General features: G+C 45.6%; 1 protein-coding gene and 1 long non-coding RNA gene across 3 annotated transcripts in view; one reads left to right on the forward strand and one right to left on the reverse strand.

Annotated features, from left to right (window-relative positions):
- Nucleotides 1–18,431, forward strand: part of LOC138487770 (indolethylamine N-methyltransferase-like) — a 450,938-nt gene that overhangs the window by 414,321 nt on the left and 18,186 nt on the right. Inside the window, exon 1 of one of the 2 annotated variants that reach the window (XM_069614320.1) lies at nucleotides 11,296–11,481. The exons of the other annotated variant lie outside the window; for it this stretch is intronic. Within the exon in view, the coding sequence (XP_069470421.1) occupies nucleotides 11,334–11,481 (148 nt within the window). The 5' untranslated portion in view covers nucleotides 11,296–11,333. Of the gene's footprint in view, nucleotides 1–11,295; nucleotides 11,482–18,431 lie in introns of those variants that run through there. 2 annotated transcript variants of the gene reach the window in all.
- LOC138487772 (uncharacterized) overlaps nucleotides 1–18,431 on the reverse strand; it is a 238,773-nt gene that overhangs the window by 132,045 nt on the left and 88,297 nt on the right. The gene's annotated exons all lie outside the window — the stretch shown is intronic.

The following is an 18,431-nucleotide window of genomic DNA, read 5'->3' on the forward strand; positions in this document are numbered from 1 at the left end:
GCTTTCGGGACCAAGCCCCCGCTCCTGCCGCAAATTTGGTGTAAATCCGTCCAGCGGTTTGGGCTGTAGGCGTGCGCAAATTATTTTCCCATTATGTCTATGGGAAAAACACACGTTTTGGGACGCCCCTATAACTCTGCCCCACCTGGACCAAACCTCTCCAAACTTTGCAAAAAAAGAGTGGGCCATATACTTTTTCTGCAAAGTTTGGTGAGGATTGGTGAGGATTCGTCCAGAGGGAGCGAAGTTATAAGCCGCCTAAAAAATGCTCTTCCTATGGAAACACCAACTTAACCATAACTACATGGACGCTACCGTAATGTGTATATATATATATATATATATATATATATATATATAGGAGACATTACACACGGAATATCGAAGTCGAAAGCAGAAAGCAAAGACTACACCCACATGGAACATGAAAGACTGATACACCACTCCCCAATTTGGCCTAACATAATCTCTGAAATCCACCAACCAACACCTTATGGATGACTAGCAACAAACCTGAAACACTCTATCCAAATCTATCAATTTGCTCACAAATTGAAATCTAGGTAGGTTGTAATGCAACGTTTACCTGCATATAAAGCCAACACCAAATGGGGTGACTTATGCAACACTGAAGAGTGGTGACTGACAGGTTTTGAATCAATCATAACCACTGGTATTGCTTCCGCCAACCCTCCAAAAATACCATCTTTCTTCTGTCTGCTGTGGCAATGTAGAAGGGAAAAAACATATTGTGGTAGCATTCAGTTCCCATAGTAGTAGAGACATAAATAATTAAAATATGATAAGAACTGGAAGAGGGGAAGCAGGACCTTTTCTTTTCAGGATTGTCCTCTAGAAGGAGTGTGTTTACTTCCTGTTATATGGGAATATGTCCCTGTCCTTAGTGTTTAATTATTTGCTTTCTTTCGTTTGTTATAAACTAAACAGCTGACTATGGGCCTCATTACACGGATGGCGGTAAGGATTTACCGGTACAGATAAAATACCGGTACCGGTAAATCCTTACCGCCTTACTACGAGGTCCCTTTGCGGGCTGGGGGATTTAACGCCTGCTTTTTGCAGGCGTTAAAATCCAACCCGCTAAGGGACCTCAGAGCTAATTACGGCACCGCAAAATTGCGGTGCCATAATTAGCGCCTTCCCCATTCCCATAGAGCCCTATGGGGCAGAAATGGGAATGGGGAAGGGCAATGGCGGAAAGGGGATTTACCTCCCCTCCAACCTTGGAATGGGGCGGTAAATTCCCTTTCCGCCAAGGCGGTGCCGGTATTTTACCGGCATGAGCCATGGCGCTAACAGCGCCATGGCTCACCGCCTACCGTGTAATGAGGCCCTATGAGCCCTTTTGGAATGCAAGGTCTCTGGGACAAGGCCATTGGACTAAAGACAGAGGATCATGCAAGCCCAGGCTGGATCGTACAATGACCTGTTCATAAAAGCTGTAAATCCTTACATAGGTGGAGGCCGTATGCCTCTCACCTGGGGCCGAGACCAGAAGTACATCTCAAAAGTTACATTGAACAGAGTACGTTGCCATACATAATTTTAACAAATATATAGAAGACAGATGGGGTCCATGAATAAACTCTTTATTTGAAGTTGGAGGTGGAATAAACATGTCAGAAAGCCTAGTCTGGATGTTCTCAATGTTTTGATGGTCATGTATTCAATGCTCTATAAAGGGAAGGAGGCAGTGGGTTAATGGACAGGATGCTTTCTGTTTGACTTGCAAGCCAATTAACAAATCATCTTTGTTCATTCCATCACTGACAATGAGAATGCAAGTTTGATTAATCTGACAATATGCAAATCAGGCATGTTGCCACTCCAATAGGGGCAGTCCATGCCAAACTGCTAGACCCCTTCCCATCTGCATTTGTCCACAAGCAATCCTAGACCTGCTTTGGTCTCATTGGGTATCAGCAATGAGGCCATTGCCTGGGACTCCTGGCAATGCTCATCTGTTGCAAATGGTTGCGGTACACAACCATACAGTGAAAATCAGACACACAAACCTCATTTATTTCACCAGATCCTCCAGCGAAACAAACACAGACTGCCGAATCACCTTCATTCTCAGAGTAGAGAAAGGCTGCTAACTTGGCAACCTGAAAGTAAAACTGAAAATTATAAATAAGCATTAGGGAAGTCTGTAAAGTTTGACCACCCTGAAGATACAGACTCACATTGATAATTACAAAGAGTATTGCAGAAGGCAGAAAAGCTTAAGCAGACTGAAGAAACCGACTTACTTGATAATTACAAACATGCATCATGGAAGGCTGTAAAGCTTGAGCTCCCTGAAGAAACAGAATCACATTGACAATCGTCGCGCCTTGAAACACCTTTGTATAGGCGCATTATAAATGCTATATCATATCATATCATATCAACTACAAAAGGTTCGCACAGACAACTAAAAATCTTGACTACCCTGAAGGAACAGACTCACATTGACAATTACAGACAGGGTATTGCAGATGGCTTACAAGCTTGACTACATGAAGAAACCGACTCACTTGACAATTACTAATATGCATCATGCAATGCTCTAAAGCTTGACTACACTGAAGAAACAGACTGACTTTGATCATTACAAACAGTTTTCACAGATGGCTGAAACGCTTGACCACCCTGAAGAAACAGACTCACATTGATAATTAAAAACAGTTATCGCAGATGGTTGAAAAGCTTGACTAGCCTCAAGGAACATACTCACATTGATCATTAGTAACAGCTTTCATGGAAGTCTCTAAAGCTCTTGAAGAAACAGACTCACATGGACAGTTACAAACAGGTATCATAGAAGGGTTGAAAAGCTTGGCCACTCTCAATGCACCAACTTGCACTGTCTAAGCACACTCAGGTGTCAGGGAAGCTTGCCCATCTTAACCACCCCAACCATTTTTTGGGTAAGGCTGCAAGGTGGACACCCTCTTGGATATTTTAAATTGAGGGAAACCCACCAGCAGATCCAGCCACTCCAACAAGACTGTCTTCAGCCAGTTTTGAAGATGAGGCAGTTGCACTTCAGAAACAGTGCATAAAGTAACATGACACAGAATCTTTGTAAGTTCTTTGTTTGGCAAACATGTATAAGTAGAGCAGATTATTGGCCCTGATTCATAAAGATTTGAACCGGTGCAAATGGGAATTACCTATGACCATTTCTCATTTGCCCCAGCTACATAACCCCTGACTCAGAAAACCTAAAACTGGAGCAAATCTGGAAGGCCTGTGACCAAATCTTTGAGGATCGCATTTGCACGGGAACATCTCAAATATGCTCCATGCAGCTCCAGATTTGCTCCAGTTTTAGGCTTATGGATCAGGTGCAAGGCAGCAGGAGCAAATCAGATATGCTAATGGGCATCTCTGGTTTGCTCCAGTGCACAGCTTTTCAGACTCAGGTACTTTGTATTTAAAGTGCAAATATGTGACAGTAGGATTATAAATATATACGTTATTGGCAACAATTACTCTGCATCTTAGTACGTCACTTTCCTTACAGTGTTAAACCACACATTTTTTACTCATGGTTTTTACTCACCATGTGATTTGCGAGCAGGGGAGGGGGTGGTGCTAATGGATCGAAATGTAGGAGCGTTAGCTCACAAGAGATATTATTTTGAGCAGAGTTGCTATGAAGTCCTGTAGAATCCACATGCTTTTTGCACCTGCTCAAAGGAGGAGGATTCCATAGAAATCCATGTAAATGTCTCCCGCCGCTTGCAGACATGGAAGGAGGGATTTAGAATCTGTTTTGTTAATGCTGTAATTGTGACACAGAAGCTTGGATTCACACAGATTTCCATTTTCGAATTACGGGCACTGATAAAAAGAATCAAAAAGGCAGTGCGGGGACTGCATGCACAGATGTGCACCTGTGTGTTGTCCCCTCCATATATGATTTCATTAAATACATCTCAAGTTATTTGTGTTTAAGTTGAGGAGTGTCCCATACGATTGGGTACTGGGTATAAACTATTTCAGTTTGCTTATGAGAGGATTGAAGTTCTGAATTTGGAGACTTTTGAAGACTATGAACATGCTTGTAAATGTAATACGTTTGTCTATTGGTAGCCAGTGCAGAGAACGGAAGGCTGAGGATATGTAACAGCAGTCTTTCCACTGTATTCTGAAACCTCTGCAAATGTTGGATCAAAGATTGCGGAAGGCCAAAATAGACACTGTTGCTGAAATCAAGATGAGAAGAAACTAGTGCATTTATCACAATCACCTGATGTGCAAAGGTCATGTAGGGTAGAATTATTTTCATTTTACTGCAGATAACAAAGCAAGTAGAAATTACAGAGGATGTCTGCCTTTCCATTGTCCTACATTATGCCTAGGTTTTTAACCTCTGATTTAGGTTCAGGGCAGTGGCAAAGCTGTTAGACCAGCATTATGATATGATATGGCATTTGTAACGCGCCTATACACAAGTGTTTAGTATACACAAGATTAGTGTCTCAGTCTTGTCCGGGTTTATCTTTAGCTAGTTTAAGTCCATCCAATTTTCAGCAATCTGGAAGTTTGGAAGACAGATTAGCATTCGCCTATTTCAGATCTACAACATGCAACATTTTACTGCTATACGATCATCAGTGGCCGAAGATATCCATTGAACAATATTGGGGAAAGAGCAGACCTGCTGTGGAACACCACAGTTCATCGTTTGAGGTTGGGAAAAATATGGACCACAATGAACCTGTTGTGTTCACTTTGTTGGGAAGGAATGAATCCATTCTAGGGAAATGTTCCGAAAACCATAACTATGTAATCTAGTATATAAGTGCAGCTGACAGCTCGAGTAGTATCAGTGCACAGGAGTCCCCTATATTGATGTTATCCCCCTATGTTGATGTTATCACTCATTACATCAATAATAGTGTGTGTAATTAATTCTGTAGTGCTGCATGCTCTAAAGCCCAGATGAGACTTGCCAAGTAGTCCCTTGTTCTCTATAAAGGTTTGACCCTCAGAGACTAATATTCTTGCCAATATTTTCGATAGGTAAGGGATCCCTGGTATTGATCTAAACCTTGGTCTAAAATTTCCCATATCTGTGGAATCCAGGGAGGGTTTTCTTAGGAGGGCTTTTATCACTGAACATTTCCAGTTTACAGGGAAGAGCTCTGCGGACAGTGATGCATTAAAAACATTAAAAATATAATCTGGGATTACTGGGCATGGATCATGGGCAATTTTGGGCAGGAGTAGGTCCAGTGGGGAGCCTGATTAGCATCAGGGATCGTATCTCTCCAGGACTGAAATCCCTGCACTGGCTCCCAGTGGCTGCGAGGATTAAGTTCAAAACCCTCTGCATTGTCCAAAAGGCCTTCTGGGGCCTGGAGCCGTGATACCTTCAACTCTCTCTTCCTAAATATCTTCCTTCTCGAGCTCTTCGCTCATCCGCATCCAACTCCCTCAGGGTCAGTCGCTTATCCAAGCAACGAGTTGGTGGTAGATCTCTCTCTTCAGCAGGGGCCTCCCTCTGGAACAGCCTTCCTGTCTCCCTGAAACTTGAGGAGAACCATCTCTGGTTCCAGAAGCACCTCAAAACCTTTCTCTTTGCCTCTGCTTTCTCTCCCCCTCTCCCCTGCTGAATTCCTGGCAGTAACTGCACTGGTTACCTGGCCACCCTTTCTGATTCTCGGGCCCAGGCCCCGCCTGTTACCTACCTGCACTGCCTGCCTGACAACCCCTGCACTGGGGATTATTTTCTGTATCCCTACAGTCCCCCTACCAGCTCTTATCTCTGCACTTACCTTGCACTTGTCACCATTGGCCGCTTTTATTTATCTTATTTATTCTACAATCCCATGTACTGCACTTTCCACTCTCCCTTTCCCCTTGCACTTTTCCCTTTTCCCCCTCCACTTGCACTTGCGCGATCTGAATGACACCTGGCTTAGTAGGATCGTTGTTCGGTCTTCCCTCTGTTTCCCCTCCCTTGCCTCGTCACGCCTTGAAACACTTGTGTATAGGCGCGTTATAAATGTCATATCATATCATATCATATCATAGCCTGCACATTTAGCCGAGGAGAGTTTTTTATCAGTTGATGGTTCTCTAGAGTGTTAAATGAATCCAAGTTATCACATGTAATTAACATATTGTTAGGGGAGTTTTACCCTAAATGAGAACCATTGAACAAAAACGGATTGTTCCTAATTTTCTCAATTGTATCTAATAAGTGTTGTATTAATTTATTAATTAGTGACTGAATTGTTTGTATCAACAAAGTGCCGGGTCCAGTAAGGAGCTAATTAAATACTGAAAATACCCTTTAGATACATTAGGCGCAGCGTCCATTTTCTGTGCATAGTAGAGCTTTTTAGGGCTTTGATTATTTCTTTTTTGTACCAGCATTGGAGTAATCTAAGTTCGCGCTGAGAATCTTCATTATAGGAGGGACTCCAGCACCTTTCTAGGGTCTTAACTTTGCGTCTTAGAAGATTCAATTTCTGTATAAAAAATGTCTTACTTTGATTTGCTTTAGATCATGGTTTAAATGTTGCCAGAGGAGCTGATTTTTCAAGAATCGGTTTGGTATGGCCATCTAATTTATTAAATCATTCATTGGTATTTTTCATAGAGTGGGAGAGCATCCATCAGTTCTTCAATCGCTTCCCTAAACACTTGACTCCATAGACGTTTCGCGATTGGAGCAGAGGACGATGAACTAGTTTTCCCTACACTTGGGCCCGGGATAACAAACGGTTGCCAAAGTGATCAATCCAGGAAAAAGGGATTGCAGGGATAGAACCACTTCTGGCGACTATGCGAAGATTTGGTCCAGCGCATGTGGGTGGGATAATTTACATGTGCTCTCATGCTATAATCTTGTAGGGAATTCCATAGAAGGATGCATTCTTTGTATCTATATTGGACTCTGTCCAGTAATTAAATCACAGAGTGCTATTAAATTCTCGTTTTGCAGCAGTAGGTCACAGAGCATTGCAGAGAGGTCCTGGTTCAATTACTGTAATCTGTCATTCGGTCTATGATATGTTCTGATCATTTATTTACAGCGTCCATACATAAGTGTTTCATGGCGCGACCAGGCAAGGGAGGGGAACAAAGGAGGACAACGATCTTACTAGGCCCAGAGACATTGGGCCTCATTATGACCCTGGCGCTAAGTGTTTAACGGCGCCGTAAAATGCTGCGGCGCCGGTAAACACTTAGCGCCTTACTACGGGGCCCCTTTGCGGGACCCGACCTTAACAGCGGGTCTACACCAGCCGTTAAAGTAGGGACCCGCAAAGGGACCTTGGTGCTAAGTACGGTATCGCAATTTGCGGTACCGTACTTAGCGCCTTCCCCATTCCCAAAGAGCCCTGTGGGACGAAAATGGGAATGGGGAAGGGCCATGGTTCAATGGGGAATTAACACCCTGCCAACCTTGGAATGGGGTGGTAATTCCCATTGAACCATGGCGGACCCGTTACAACACCGGCACCAACCATGGTGCTAATAGCGCCATGGTTTAGCGCCGGTGTTGTAATGAGGGCCATTGAGATCACGCAAATGCAGGGGAGGGGGAACGGGAAAAGTGCCAGGGGAAGGGGAGGAGGAGAAGTGTGAGGCATAGGATCAAGATATAGAAAAAAAAGTGGGGTCAGCAGGTGGCAGTGCAGGGGGTTAAGTGCAGAGAACAAGTGTTAGATAAGTGCAACTAGGGGGTGTGATGCTGGAAATGCATCAGAGGGTCGGGGCCTCCTCATCCTTGTCCTTTACTGCCTTTTATCGTGTGTTCTGTCGTGTTTTCCCTGCAGGAGTTCATGTGGGACTCCTGGCGGTGCAGCTCTCTTTCTTTTGGTTTGGTGAACGGACCCGTGGGATACCCTTATGGCACCCATGGGTGGGGGTACAACCCTGTGCCCCTAGTGTATGTTTCTGTGCACCTGTGTGTGGCCCACAGAGCAGGGTATGGGCTGGTGGCATCTCCATGCTGAATTTGACAGGTGCTCTGAGTATCCTCCATTTTGGGATACACAGGCCCTGCCATTGGAATCAGTTGATTCCTGATAGGAAACAAGATGGCCCTGTGGCCTCCTGCTTTTTATTGCCTGTTACCTTGTTTTCCCAAAGTCCTAGGAAGCCCTGACTCTGGCCATTCCCCTTGACTGGCTGTTGGGTGGAAGTTCCATATATGGTGTTGTTGTGAGGTCCAGGACAGACTGGTTGGAGCCTTCCCAGTGACTGTATGTTGTGGGTACACACTGTGGGTGGGACCTGGGTGAATGGAGTGTGTGACGGATATGCACTTCTTGTTGTGGATGTCTAGTTTCTGGTGTTTGACACAATGACTGAGACAGCCCTACCTGAAACTGGTGTGAATGCATGGTGGACGTTGAATGGCTGGGTACTTGTCCCAATACACATAACTTGTTGTGAGTGTCTGGAGAGAAGTGAATGGCCTGAATGCACTATGCACCTGATTGGCTGCCTGCCTCCATCAATGCCCTTCTGACCGATTGGTTGCCTTAGTGTGACCCAGCAGAATGAATGGGAGATCAACTAGTATATCTGGGGGCCTCTCACTGCTAGAATTCGTGTTCAGAAGCTGAGTTGACACTTGAAGAGTAACTGGAACTGCTAATCCTTGAGGCTCAGCTGGAAGAAGAAGAACTGCTGCTGCATTTGTTTCGACCCGATCTGAAAGCTGTGGAATTCATCAAGGACTGATCCGAGAGAGGACCTGGTTAGACGCCCTCTTCCCGTGTTCCGAGGGACCATCAAGCACCGTTCACCTTCGCCAAAGCTCCCTGGAAGTCAGAACCTTGAAAGGCTGCCAACCGGAGACGGGGAACGCCGAGGAGAACGAAGTAAAGCACCCGGACATCGACGCTGTCGAAGTCCATTGCCGTCGACCAGGGTTCGGAGTATCACCATAGCCGCTGGAGGCCCGTCGAAGCCAGGCTGCCCAGAAGAGGGGACCGCTTGACGCTGTGCCACCGACGACCAGAGACGCATGCTCCTTTGCCTAAGACTTTTGATTCACGGAAGCGCTCGTCTGCACAGCCGCCCGCCTTATCCCGCCAGAGAAGGCCAGGCTGTCGATGCACTGAGGAACATCCGCCGGTGGGTTTCCCGCCACCCGAAGACCACAAAGACTTTGACGACTCGACGCCCTTGCTGGGCCACAGTTCTTCAAACTCTTTGCGGTCCAGAACTATCGACATCGAGGTGCCCCGCACGCCTCATCCTTGCAGGACGTTTACGCTTCCCCATCGACGAGCACCGCTAGGAACAAAGCTGCCACTTCACCACCGTAGTTCACTGTGTTCACTGCCGGACGTTCGACGACCCGTGGCTCCTGCCTTAAAGGGAGTGAGCTCAAGAAGAACCGCCGATTTCCCGACGAGGAACTCTACAACACCAGATACTTTGGGGTTGCTGAACTATTGTGAAGACTCTTGTGAACAATGTATGGACTGGGCTTGTGATATATCTTTATTTTACAGGTTGCCCAGGTGGGGGGATCTCCACACAGAACTGTGTCTAGATATCTGGCCAGTATTCTGCCAATTGTTCTAACCAACTGCTTTCCTCCTATATCTATTGTTGGTTTCCTTTACAAACTGATTTGTGTGACATTTAACCATCCAGTTGATGCATTTTAAAGAGATCTAATAGTAATTGTGGTACCACGTAGAACTGTATTTTTGCCATTATAGATAACCGAGGACAAAGTGAATTATCGTGATATATTGTACATAACCTTGAATATTAATTATGTAAAGACTGTGTTTTAACTAATACAGTGTGTGGACATTCCTTTATGGGGGCTTGGGGACTACACTGTATTTAAGAACCAGCCTGCATCACCTCCTGAGAAGCTAGGCCCCGATTGCTCGTCCATTGCTACCAACAATAGAGAATCTTGGCTGGGGTCCTCTGTGCCTCTCCTCTGCCATATAGAGAGCAGGAGTACAGACACCCCACTCCAGTTCTTACAGGGGTGGGGGTGTAGATTTGCAGATAGAGCTCCAGTACAGGTTTGCCAGGAGGCAGTGTAGGTGTGCGCTGGGAGAGCAGGGACCTGGGTCCGTGGTTCAGAGGGTAGCCAGGTAACCAGTGCGGTAACAGACAGGAAATCAGCAGGGACGCGGAAGATGGAAGGCAGAAGCAAAGCGGAAAGTATTGAGCTGTTTCCAGAACCGGAGATGGTTCTGCTCAAGTTTCAGAGATGCAGGAAGGCTGTTCCAGAGGGATGCTCCAGCCGAAGAGAGAGATCTGCCACCAATACATTGCTTAGAAAAGCGAGTGACCCTCAAGGAGTTGGAGGTGGAGGAGGGAAGAGCACGAGAAAGAAGGTATTTCCGGAGAGAAAGCTAGAGATATTTTGATCACAGGTCCCAGAAGGTCTTGCGGATAATGCAAAGGGTCTTGAATTTGATCCTTGCAGCCACTCAGAGCCAATGGAGAGATTTCAGTGCTGATGTATTGATACAATATGAATTGTTATCACAGAGACAATCTGCAATTTAATGATCAGTGATTCTGCAGGTAAAATAAATTAACTAGATATTTAGGAGATATTAAGACCAGACTTGTATTAAACGGCAAGACCGCCACCATAGTTGGTGGCACAGGCTTTCGAGATGTGTTTACATCCTTCATGTAGCATATCACTGATGATGCTATGATTATCTTCAGGGACCTAGGTAACCATCACACATATCTGGTCAAGATCATGATCACGGATAAAGTTGTGCCACAGAAACCTGTGTTTTACTGCAGACCTGGAATTTATAAGAAGGCATTGTAGTTTCCTATTTAGGTCATAGGTGGGGTGTGGTAAAATAAGATTATTAGTGTGAAGGTGTGGAAGACCAAAGGTCTTTGAGAGTGTAATATATGTTCTAACCTTTTACCTTGGTGGGAGATTTTGGGGCTTCGGCCGGGCATAAAGACTCAGTGCAGAGGACATTCAGATGACTATTCTCACAGCACCCCTGGGTGCCTTTCATTTGCCCAAGCATCTCAGAGGCATCTAACTAAACAGAACAGGTACATCCTGTCTGAGGCACTTGCTTCAGGCTGGTAAACAAGGTGCGCGTGATGTTCAATGGAAGTGATAAGAGCACCTAGGGTATTGTCCACACATACATATTCAAACAATAGGACAGCCCCGGGGGCATGAGGCAGCAAACAAGAGCGCTACCGGGCAAACACAGATCAAGACTGTGTGAAGACACCATGACAGATATAAAAGCGCATCTCACGCTCATACGCCTGTCAGTCCCTGCATTTATAACACCGAACCACAGACAACAGCCCCATTTTTCTGTCTGAAGATGGCATCACGGTTGACCCGGAAGGCGTTCTATGAAGGAAATTTTGATGCTTTCAAGGTGATTTCAACCTTTTTCACATTAGACTCAGATTTTGTGCATGATGCATTTGTGAAGCCAATGCAGCGACTCTTCACTCTTTCCTCTTCAGGTATGTGTAATTGCGCCTCTCAATGATACATTTACCCATGGCCTCTCTTTTTCTATTATTTCTGATATGTTTTTTTTGGTGATAACGCTTTTAAATGATTTAAGCATCATAATCAAAACACCTTGTCATATAAATAGTACAGGCATGGATTTTTGATTTGTGTATTTGGGGTTGAGTTGCGTCAGCCAACATCTTGACTTGACGTGCTCTTTTCTCTTTACTGAACATTTCCTACCGATTTCGGGCATTTAACCTCAAAATCTGCCACTAGATCAGGGGTGCACAACTGATTTTGACAGAGGGCCGAATGTACCTTACATGAGGGCTATAGTGGGCTGAAAAGTAAAAGTGGGCGGGACGGTATACGGGACATGTCAGGAGGCTTTTTCAACCCCCAATTTGTATTAAACACATGGAAAAAGAATATGTTTTTGAGGGGTAACGATTTTTATTGCATTTCAAACTTAAATTTTGTACTACACATTTTCCATTGTTATCATTTATTTCGATTTAGTTATTTTATATCATCTTTTTAATTCAATTATATATATTTTATTGACCCTTGATTGGACATTCCGTTATTTTGGACTGCTATAGTTTGCTGTTTGAGTTGCCCAAGAGGAGTATGGCCTTCGTTGAGTCAGGTTTCCTCAAAAAAGCAAAGGATGTACATCTCCTAACTGTGCCTGTTTTAGCTTTATTATTGGGTTCACTCTTGGAGTGCAACACTATGTCCCGTGGCCCCCTCACCCCCAACCAAACACTATGCCCCATGGCCCCCTTGCCCCCAACCAAACACTATGCCCCATGGCTCCCACCCCCAACCAAACACTTTGCCCCATGCCCCCCACGCCTCAAGCAAACACTATGCCCCCTGTCCCTCACCCCCAACCAAACACTATGCCCAATGGACCCCTCACCCCAACCAAACACTATGCCCCATGGCTCCCACCCCCAACCAAACACTATGCCCCATGGCGCCCTCACCCCCAACTAAACACTATGCCCCATGGCTCCCACCTCAACCAAACATATTGCCCCATGGCCCCCTCACACCCAACCAAACACTATGCCCCATTCATACACATCCGACACCCCTCCACCCCCATCTTAACATACACAACACAAACACTCAAAAACAAACATTCATACACATCCGACACCCCCCACCTCCCCATCTCAACATACACAACACAAACATACAGCAGAACAGACCCGACACACAAACACACAGACCACTTACCGGACGTGCTGAAAGGCAGGCTAGCTGGAACGCTCGCGAGGTAAGTGGAGCGGTACTATGGCTGGCGTGGCAAGCAAGGCTGAAATGCCTTCCGGCATCAAGCCTAACTGGCCACGCCAGCCGTAGTGCTGGCACTCCATTGGTGCAGCACACACGCGCTACGTGGCTCGTAGGAGTGACGTGGTGCGTGTTTGCTGAGCCAATGACGGCCAGTGTTTTGTCCGGCCCGGAAGACAACAAAGACTTTCCTAATGGAGGGCGGCCGATGCTGCTTGCGGGCCGCCCTCCATTAGGAAAGTCTTTGTGCCTCGCGGGCCGGAAAAAACAGCATGGCGGCCCGCAACTGGCCCGTGGGCCGTATGTTGTGCACCCATGCACTAGATGGTAGCAGATTGCCTTGTAGCATTTAATATTTTCTAGTTGAAATACTATTCAGTGAGCGCAAAAGACTCACACCTAAAGCATGATACTTGTTACTACGTTTTTTAAATGTCTTACTGGCATGTTTTTTTTAAATGCTAATCACACAACACCCTTGAAATACTTCTTAAATAACTATTCCAGGGAAAAAAGATCCACCGAAAAGTAAAGAAATACAGCTAAAAATGGAAGTGGGTCATAACTCGGGTATTGCCCCTGTCCCCTTTTCCCAAAGCCCTGTATAACACTCCAAAGAATAAAGCTGCCGTGAAATAGAGCACACCCAGGAAACACGTTTACCAATGAATTACTTTCTTAAACAAGATTGACTAATAGCTGCCCCTTCCAAGTAAAATCGTCACAATTCCTGAACTGCAACACATGAAAAGGTTCTCCAATTTGTATAACTACCTACAGCTGTGGTTTGTGTATCGGCCTTGCTGGGTTTCGTTCATGATCGACAGTGGGACCTGGAGGTTACACTAGCCGGGGAATTTACACCCGTTGGCGCGAGGGAATATACACCCGATGATGCAGGATATGGGCACACGATGGCGCAGGGGAATATGCACCCAATGGCGCAGCGGAATATGCACCCGATGATGCGGGGGAATGTGCACCCGATGGCATGGGGAAATGTGTACCTGATGGCGTGGGGGAATATACAGCCAATGGTGTGGGGGAATGTGCAACCGATGGCGCGGGGGAATATACACCCGATGGCGCGGGGAATGTGCACCTGAAGGCATGGGGGAATATACACCCGATAGCGCGGGGGAATGTGCACCCGATGGCGTGGGGGAATGTGCACCCGATGGCACGGCGGAATATACAGCCGATGGCATGGGGGAATATACACCCGATGGCATGGGGGAATATGCATCCGATGGTGTGGGGTAATATACACATGATGGCGTGGGGGAATATACACCCGATGGCGAGAAGTTTAGTTTTTTATTTTTCCTTCTTTTCTTATTTGACTTCATCCCTCCAAGTTAGTTTTATGCAGAGATTTATGGTATAAACCTGGTTCCCGGTAGAATATAACCTGATGCCCCAAATCCCCCTCATAATCAGAAGGTGCATATCCAGGGGGGAGGAGGGGCCTGCTTGTCATGTTTTGTTCTTTGTGTTTTTTAGATGTGTTGATATCTGTTAGGGAGAATTCTCATTTAATGGCTAATTTCCCTTACCTATAGAGTCCCCCAGCAGCTTTGCTGGATTTGAAGGGTTTGTTTCTTTTTACCTGCTAAGAGCGAGACTCTTTTTCCCACTCTTAGGCATGTTTGCTTTGTGTGTTCTAGGCTATTTTTGTGTTTAATGCCTATGGGATCTTTCTCAACCCCATTGGAACCATCTTTATTCACACGTGTTACCCAGCACCCTCAGTGCAGTGACACAGGGGTGTCGTAACGACCCCCAAACATAGACTCTATACCCTGGGACTGACTACTGTCTCCCAGGGCATGTAAAGTCCCCATTGACTTTACTAGTCAAATCCTATGAACTAAACCAGTACAACCCATCTTACTATGGAGGGACTGGAAGGGGTTAATAGTTTTCCCCTATGTTCATTTTCGAGAGTGTACCCTACAGTACCTCTCTCAAAAGTTTCTGGCTGGTGTCAGTGGTTACTACCATAAATATTTGACAGCAAATATTTCCCTATGGGATTTTCCCATTGTTGGAGACTACCACATTTTCTGACAGCCTCTAACATACCGCCGGTGCATTTTAATATTAACTTTGCTCCGGTAGATTTTATTTGCCAGAACTTTAATATAACTTCTTTCTCGTGTCTTTTTCTAAACTCCTAACCCAGGTCGGGGATCCTTTGTTCGTCCTTTTGGCGGGCTTCTACCGAGAAGCCCTCCTTTCGGCGCCACTAAGTCTGGGGTGGGTCCATTGTGTGGGAGGGGGAGTAGGACCCCTGGACAGGGTTGCCTCAGCAACCCATGTCGCACTCTACCCTGATAGGCTGGAGGCTCTCCCGCCAAGATGACCACTCCACTGTGTGAGTGACAGCTAGGCTGTATGAATGGGGATCTTTTTGCATAAAAGCAGGGCCCTGAGGACTGGAAGAGCAAGACGTTGCCACTGGAACTAAGAAGCCGAAGAGGAGAGAAGCCAAAGACATCTGCAACGACTGAACCACGGGTGAAGCCCTGCTGCAGCGTCTCACCACTTTTCTCCACACGACGAGAGAAGATCTTCACCTACAAGAGCCTTTTTCCCTTGAGCTGGTGGGGCCAACCAGTTTGCCAATTGCCTTCCCAGACCTGCCTTGGTCGAATCTCCCGTACCCTGTACTCGGAGGCCAGATAGCCAGGCACCAATCCACCCGGACTGCGATTTAAAGGAGCGTACCTTTTATTCGTCGGGCAGCACCGCGGCTGGTTTCATCCCTGGGTAGTGCAGTAACTCGAACCTTCCTCCATGATGAGAGCCTCTCTTCCTCTGCTGGATCACCCGAACTGCAGGAACTACCAGGAACAACCGCCACCGCAGGAGCCACTTCTTCATTTTAAGGTACATTGTTCCGCCAGGCCGCCCTTTCTTCGCGGTAGCACTAAAGGTGTTTTAAATCCTTTACCTACCTGTTGGGTTGGCCTCCCCTCTCTCTTAGCATTGTCTTTTCAACTTCTGCAACCACCTTTTCAACTTCGTTAACCAAAGACTTGACTGCAGCTCCAAGAACATTTTTGCTCCTGGGCCCTTGCCCTGTACCACTGACTCTGGCACAGGCTTACTGACTCTGGTCACATTTGTTAGATCTGCTTTCTTTAGATTGATTCTCACTGAGAACTGTGTGGTGCACCTATTTCTTTTAACTACCCTTTCCTTCCCATTCTTAAACATTGTGAAATGCCATTTTGCTCAGTTTTCATTTTAAGTATTGCCTATACTGATGCACTGTCTTGCAAAACTCGTTCACAAACTGATGGGAAGTGTTGCTAGGGTGTATAAGAAACCATTTCTAGATAACTTGTGTTTTCCCTCCCTTGTGAGGAATTGTTATAGGATCCCTTGTGTGTAGTTTTCACTGTGCCGTTTTGCTCAGTTTTCACTCTGGTTCACTTGGTCTACAATTCAACTTGGGAGTGTGTATATTTTTCCATTGACTTAATTTAACTTGCTTGATGACTGTTATACATGTGTTTTGTTAGAAGTGTATAAAATAAATATATAACTACTTTTTAAATACAAAGCTTTGGTCAGTGTTTTTTGTACCATTTTACAGTAGACCTATTGTGTAAACCCTGAATACTGCTCATCTCCCTCTTGGAATAAGTCTGACTGCTCAGCCACAGCTACCAACTAAATCTTTGTGGAACGGACTGATACCCAAGGGGATTTATTGCTCTCACCTGTAGTCCTAATCTGGTGTAGTGCTCCCTAAGGGAACTGCACTGGATTCTGCCTAACAATATTGTTGTGGTTTGAGGGTCCTTCAATACTGGAAACCTTTAATAAGAATACATTTACAACAATAACAAAGGAAAGGTCATCCAGTCTTTTGACCACACAAAAATCACGGCAGAATGTTTTTATTGCACATTTTTTTTACCAATGTTTTGCCTCAATATGGGGGGTTAGGTTTGGGTGAGGCAATATGGGTTGGTGGATAGGTGGAATGCCGGGGGTGGGGTGTTCACCCTGTATTTTGCACGACAACACTAACCTAATCTGCTGTTAGTTAACTTTGGGTAACCCGCATGGAGCCCATGGAGACATATCCAGACAATCGAATAATACTGCTGTGACACTCGTCCACTACATTAACTACTGAGCGTTCCTTGGAGAGGTATGAACGTGTCTGCGACTTAGTAAAGACTGATAATCATATGTAGCTATCCATGTTATGTAATGTTATTTGGTATTACATACTGGGGTACCGCGCAGCATATATAGTATTCGGCTGATCACTGACTAGTTCGTCAAGTATTTGGCTGACGAAGCTAAATAGTTGTGTGTTTAATAATCCACATTCCAAACCTAAAACACTTTCTAAAATAAAGGACTTCCTTCTCCTCTTAGGTTGCCCTTCCCACAGGACTGGTGACACATCTACCAGTACACCCTGGACCCCATGGGCTTGACAATTACTTTCTCAGCGCCAGAGTTAAACTACACTTTCAATTTTGTGTATCCGTTTTTTTTCTGTGTCTTTGTTTTCATAAGCTTTTCAACTTTATTTAAAATATACACACCAACAAATAACAACTTAAACAGAAGACGGATGCAGAAAAGGACTTTTCATACAGAAAGGCCACTCTTTACAAATGCCAAATTCCAGGCCGTGATGTAAGGTCAAAGTCACTCACAGAAAGAGCCTTCCATTAACATTCCTTATGGGGGAAATCAGTCATTCCAAACAGACAGTATCCTCAGAGAAGCCTCATCACTGCTTATGGAGCCTGCTCTCCCTCGTATCCCCTTTCCACTGCCTCAACACCACACCAAAAATGTAGGTACATTGCAATGGGTTTGAGCACTCTCAGCTTTCACTCTCAGGTCCACTGGCTCATACAGTGAGAGTGCCCTCCATCACCATCACTCCTTCTCCGCCTGGGACAGTGGGGCCTATAGTTCAAATGCATAATTACATGACATGCAGATTCCCCTGAGATGTCAACCGGGCCGGGAAAGCATAGTGATATGTTGCTGAGTCTGAAATGGTAAGCAGTGACCTTACCGAATGGAAATCAGAGACTTTTCCCAACATGAACTTTCTCCACCAGAATCTTTGGATTGGGCAGATTGACCTTCTGCCTGACAGGTGACTGGACTCCTCCTTTGTCTGGTGAGGTCTTCCAGTTTCAGAATAAACATACCACCAGGCTTGAAGACTTTGTACTCACCTCACGTTCCATTGTCAGCCGCCAATGTGTGCTCCCCTTTGGCTTCAGACGACACTACCCCATCTTTGCCATCCTCATCTGTTACACTAGGATGTGTAAGTAAAAATGTATTTGGTTGGCGCCAAACCGCTCAAAACCGCTACTAGAAGCCGACATCTGGTTACCTTCCTTGCATCGTCTGCCATTTTTGGCCTCTTGGCGCGTTATGAAAATAAGCCCTTGCAGCGACTGCTTCGGAAAGGCAACGAGCTATCCTGTTTCTCTGCTGGCAATCTGAGTGGAGCCGGAGCTGCTTGCCAAATCGGGATGAAGGGCGGCAAGTCCCCACACCACTGTTAATATAGACTGCTATTTTGGAGAGATCGACAGGGGTTCCAAGAGGATTCTTGAGACCCAGAAGTGTCCAGAGTCGAAGTGTCCAGACC

This window comes from Ambystoma mexicanum, chromosome 9, assembly GCF_040938575.1.
Source record: "Ambystoma mexicanum isolate Mex_15411 chromosome 9, UKY_AmexF1_1, whole genome shotgun sequence".
NCBI classification, from domain to species: domain Eukaryota; kingdom Metazoa; phylum Chordata; class Amphibia; order Caudata; family Ambystomatidae; genus Ambystoma; species Ambystoma mexicanum.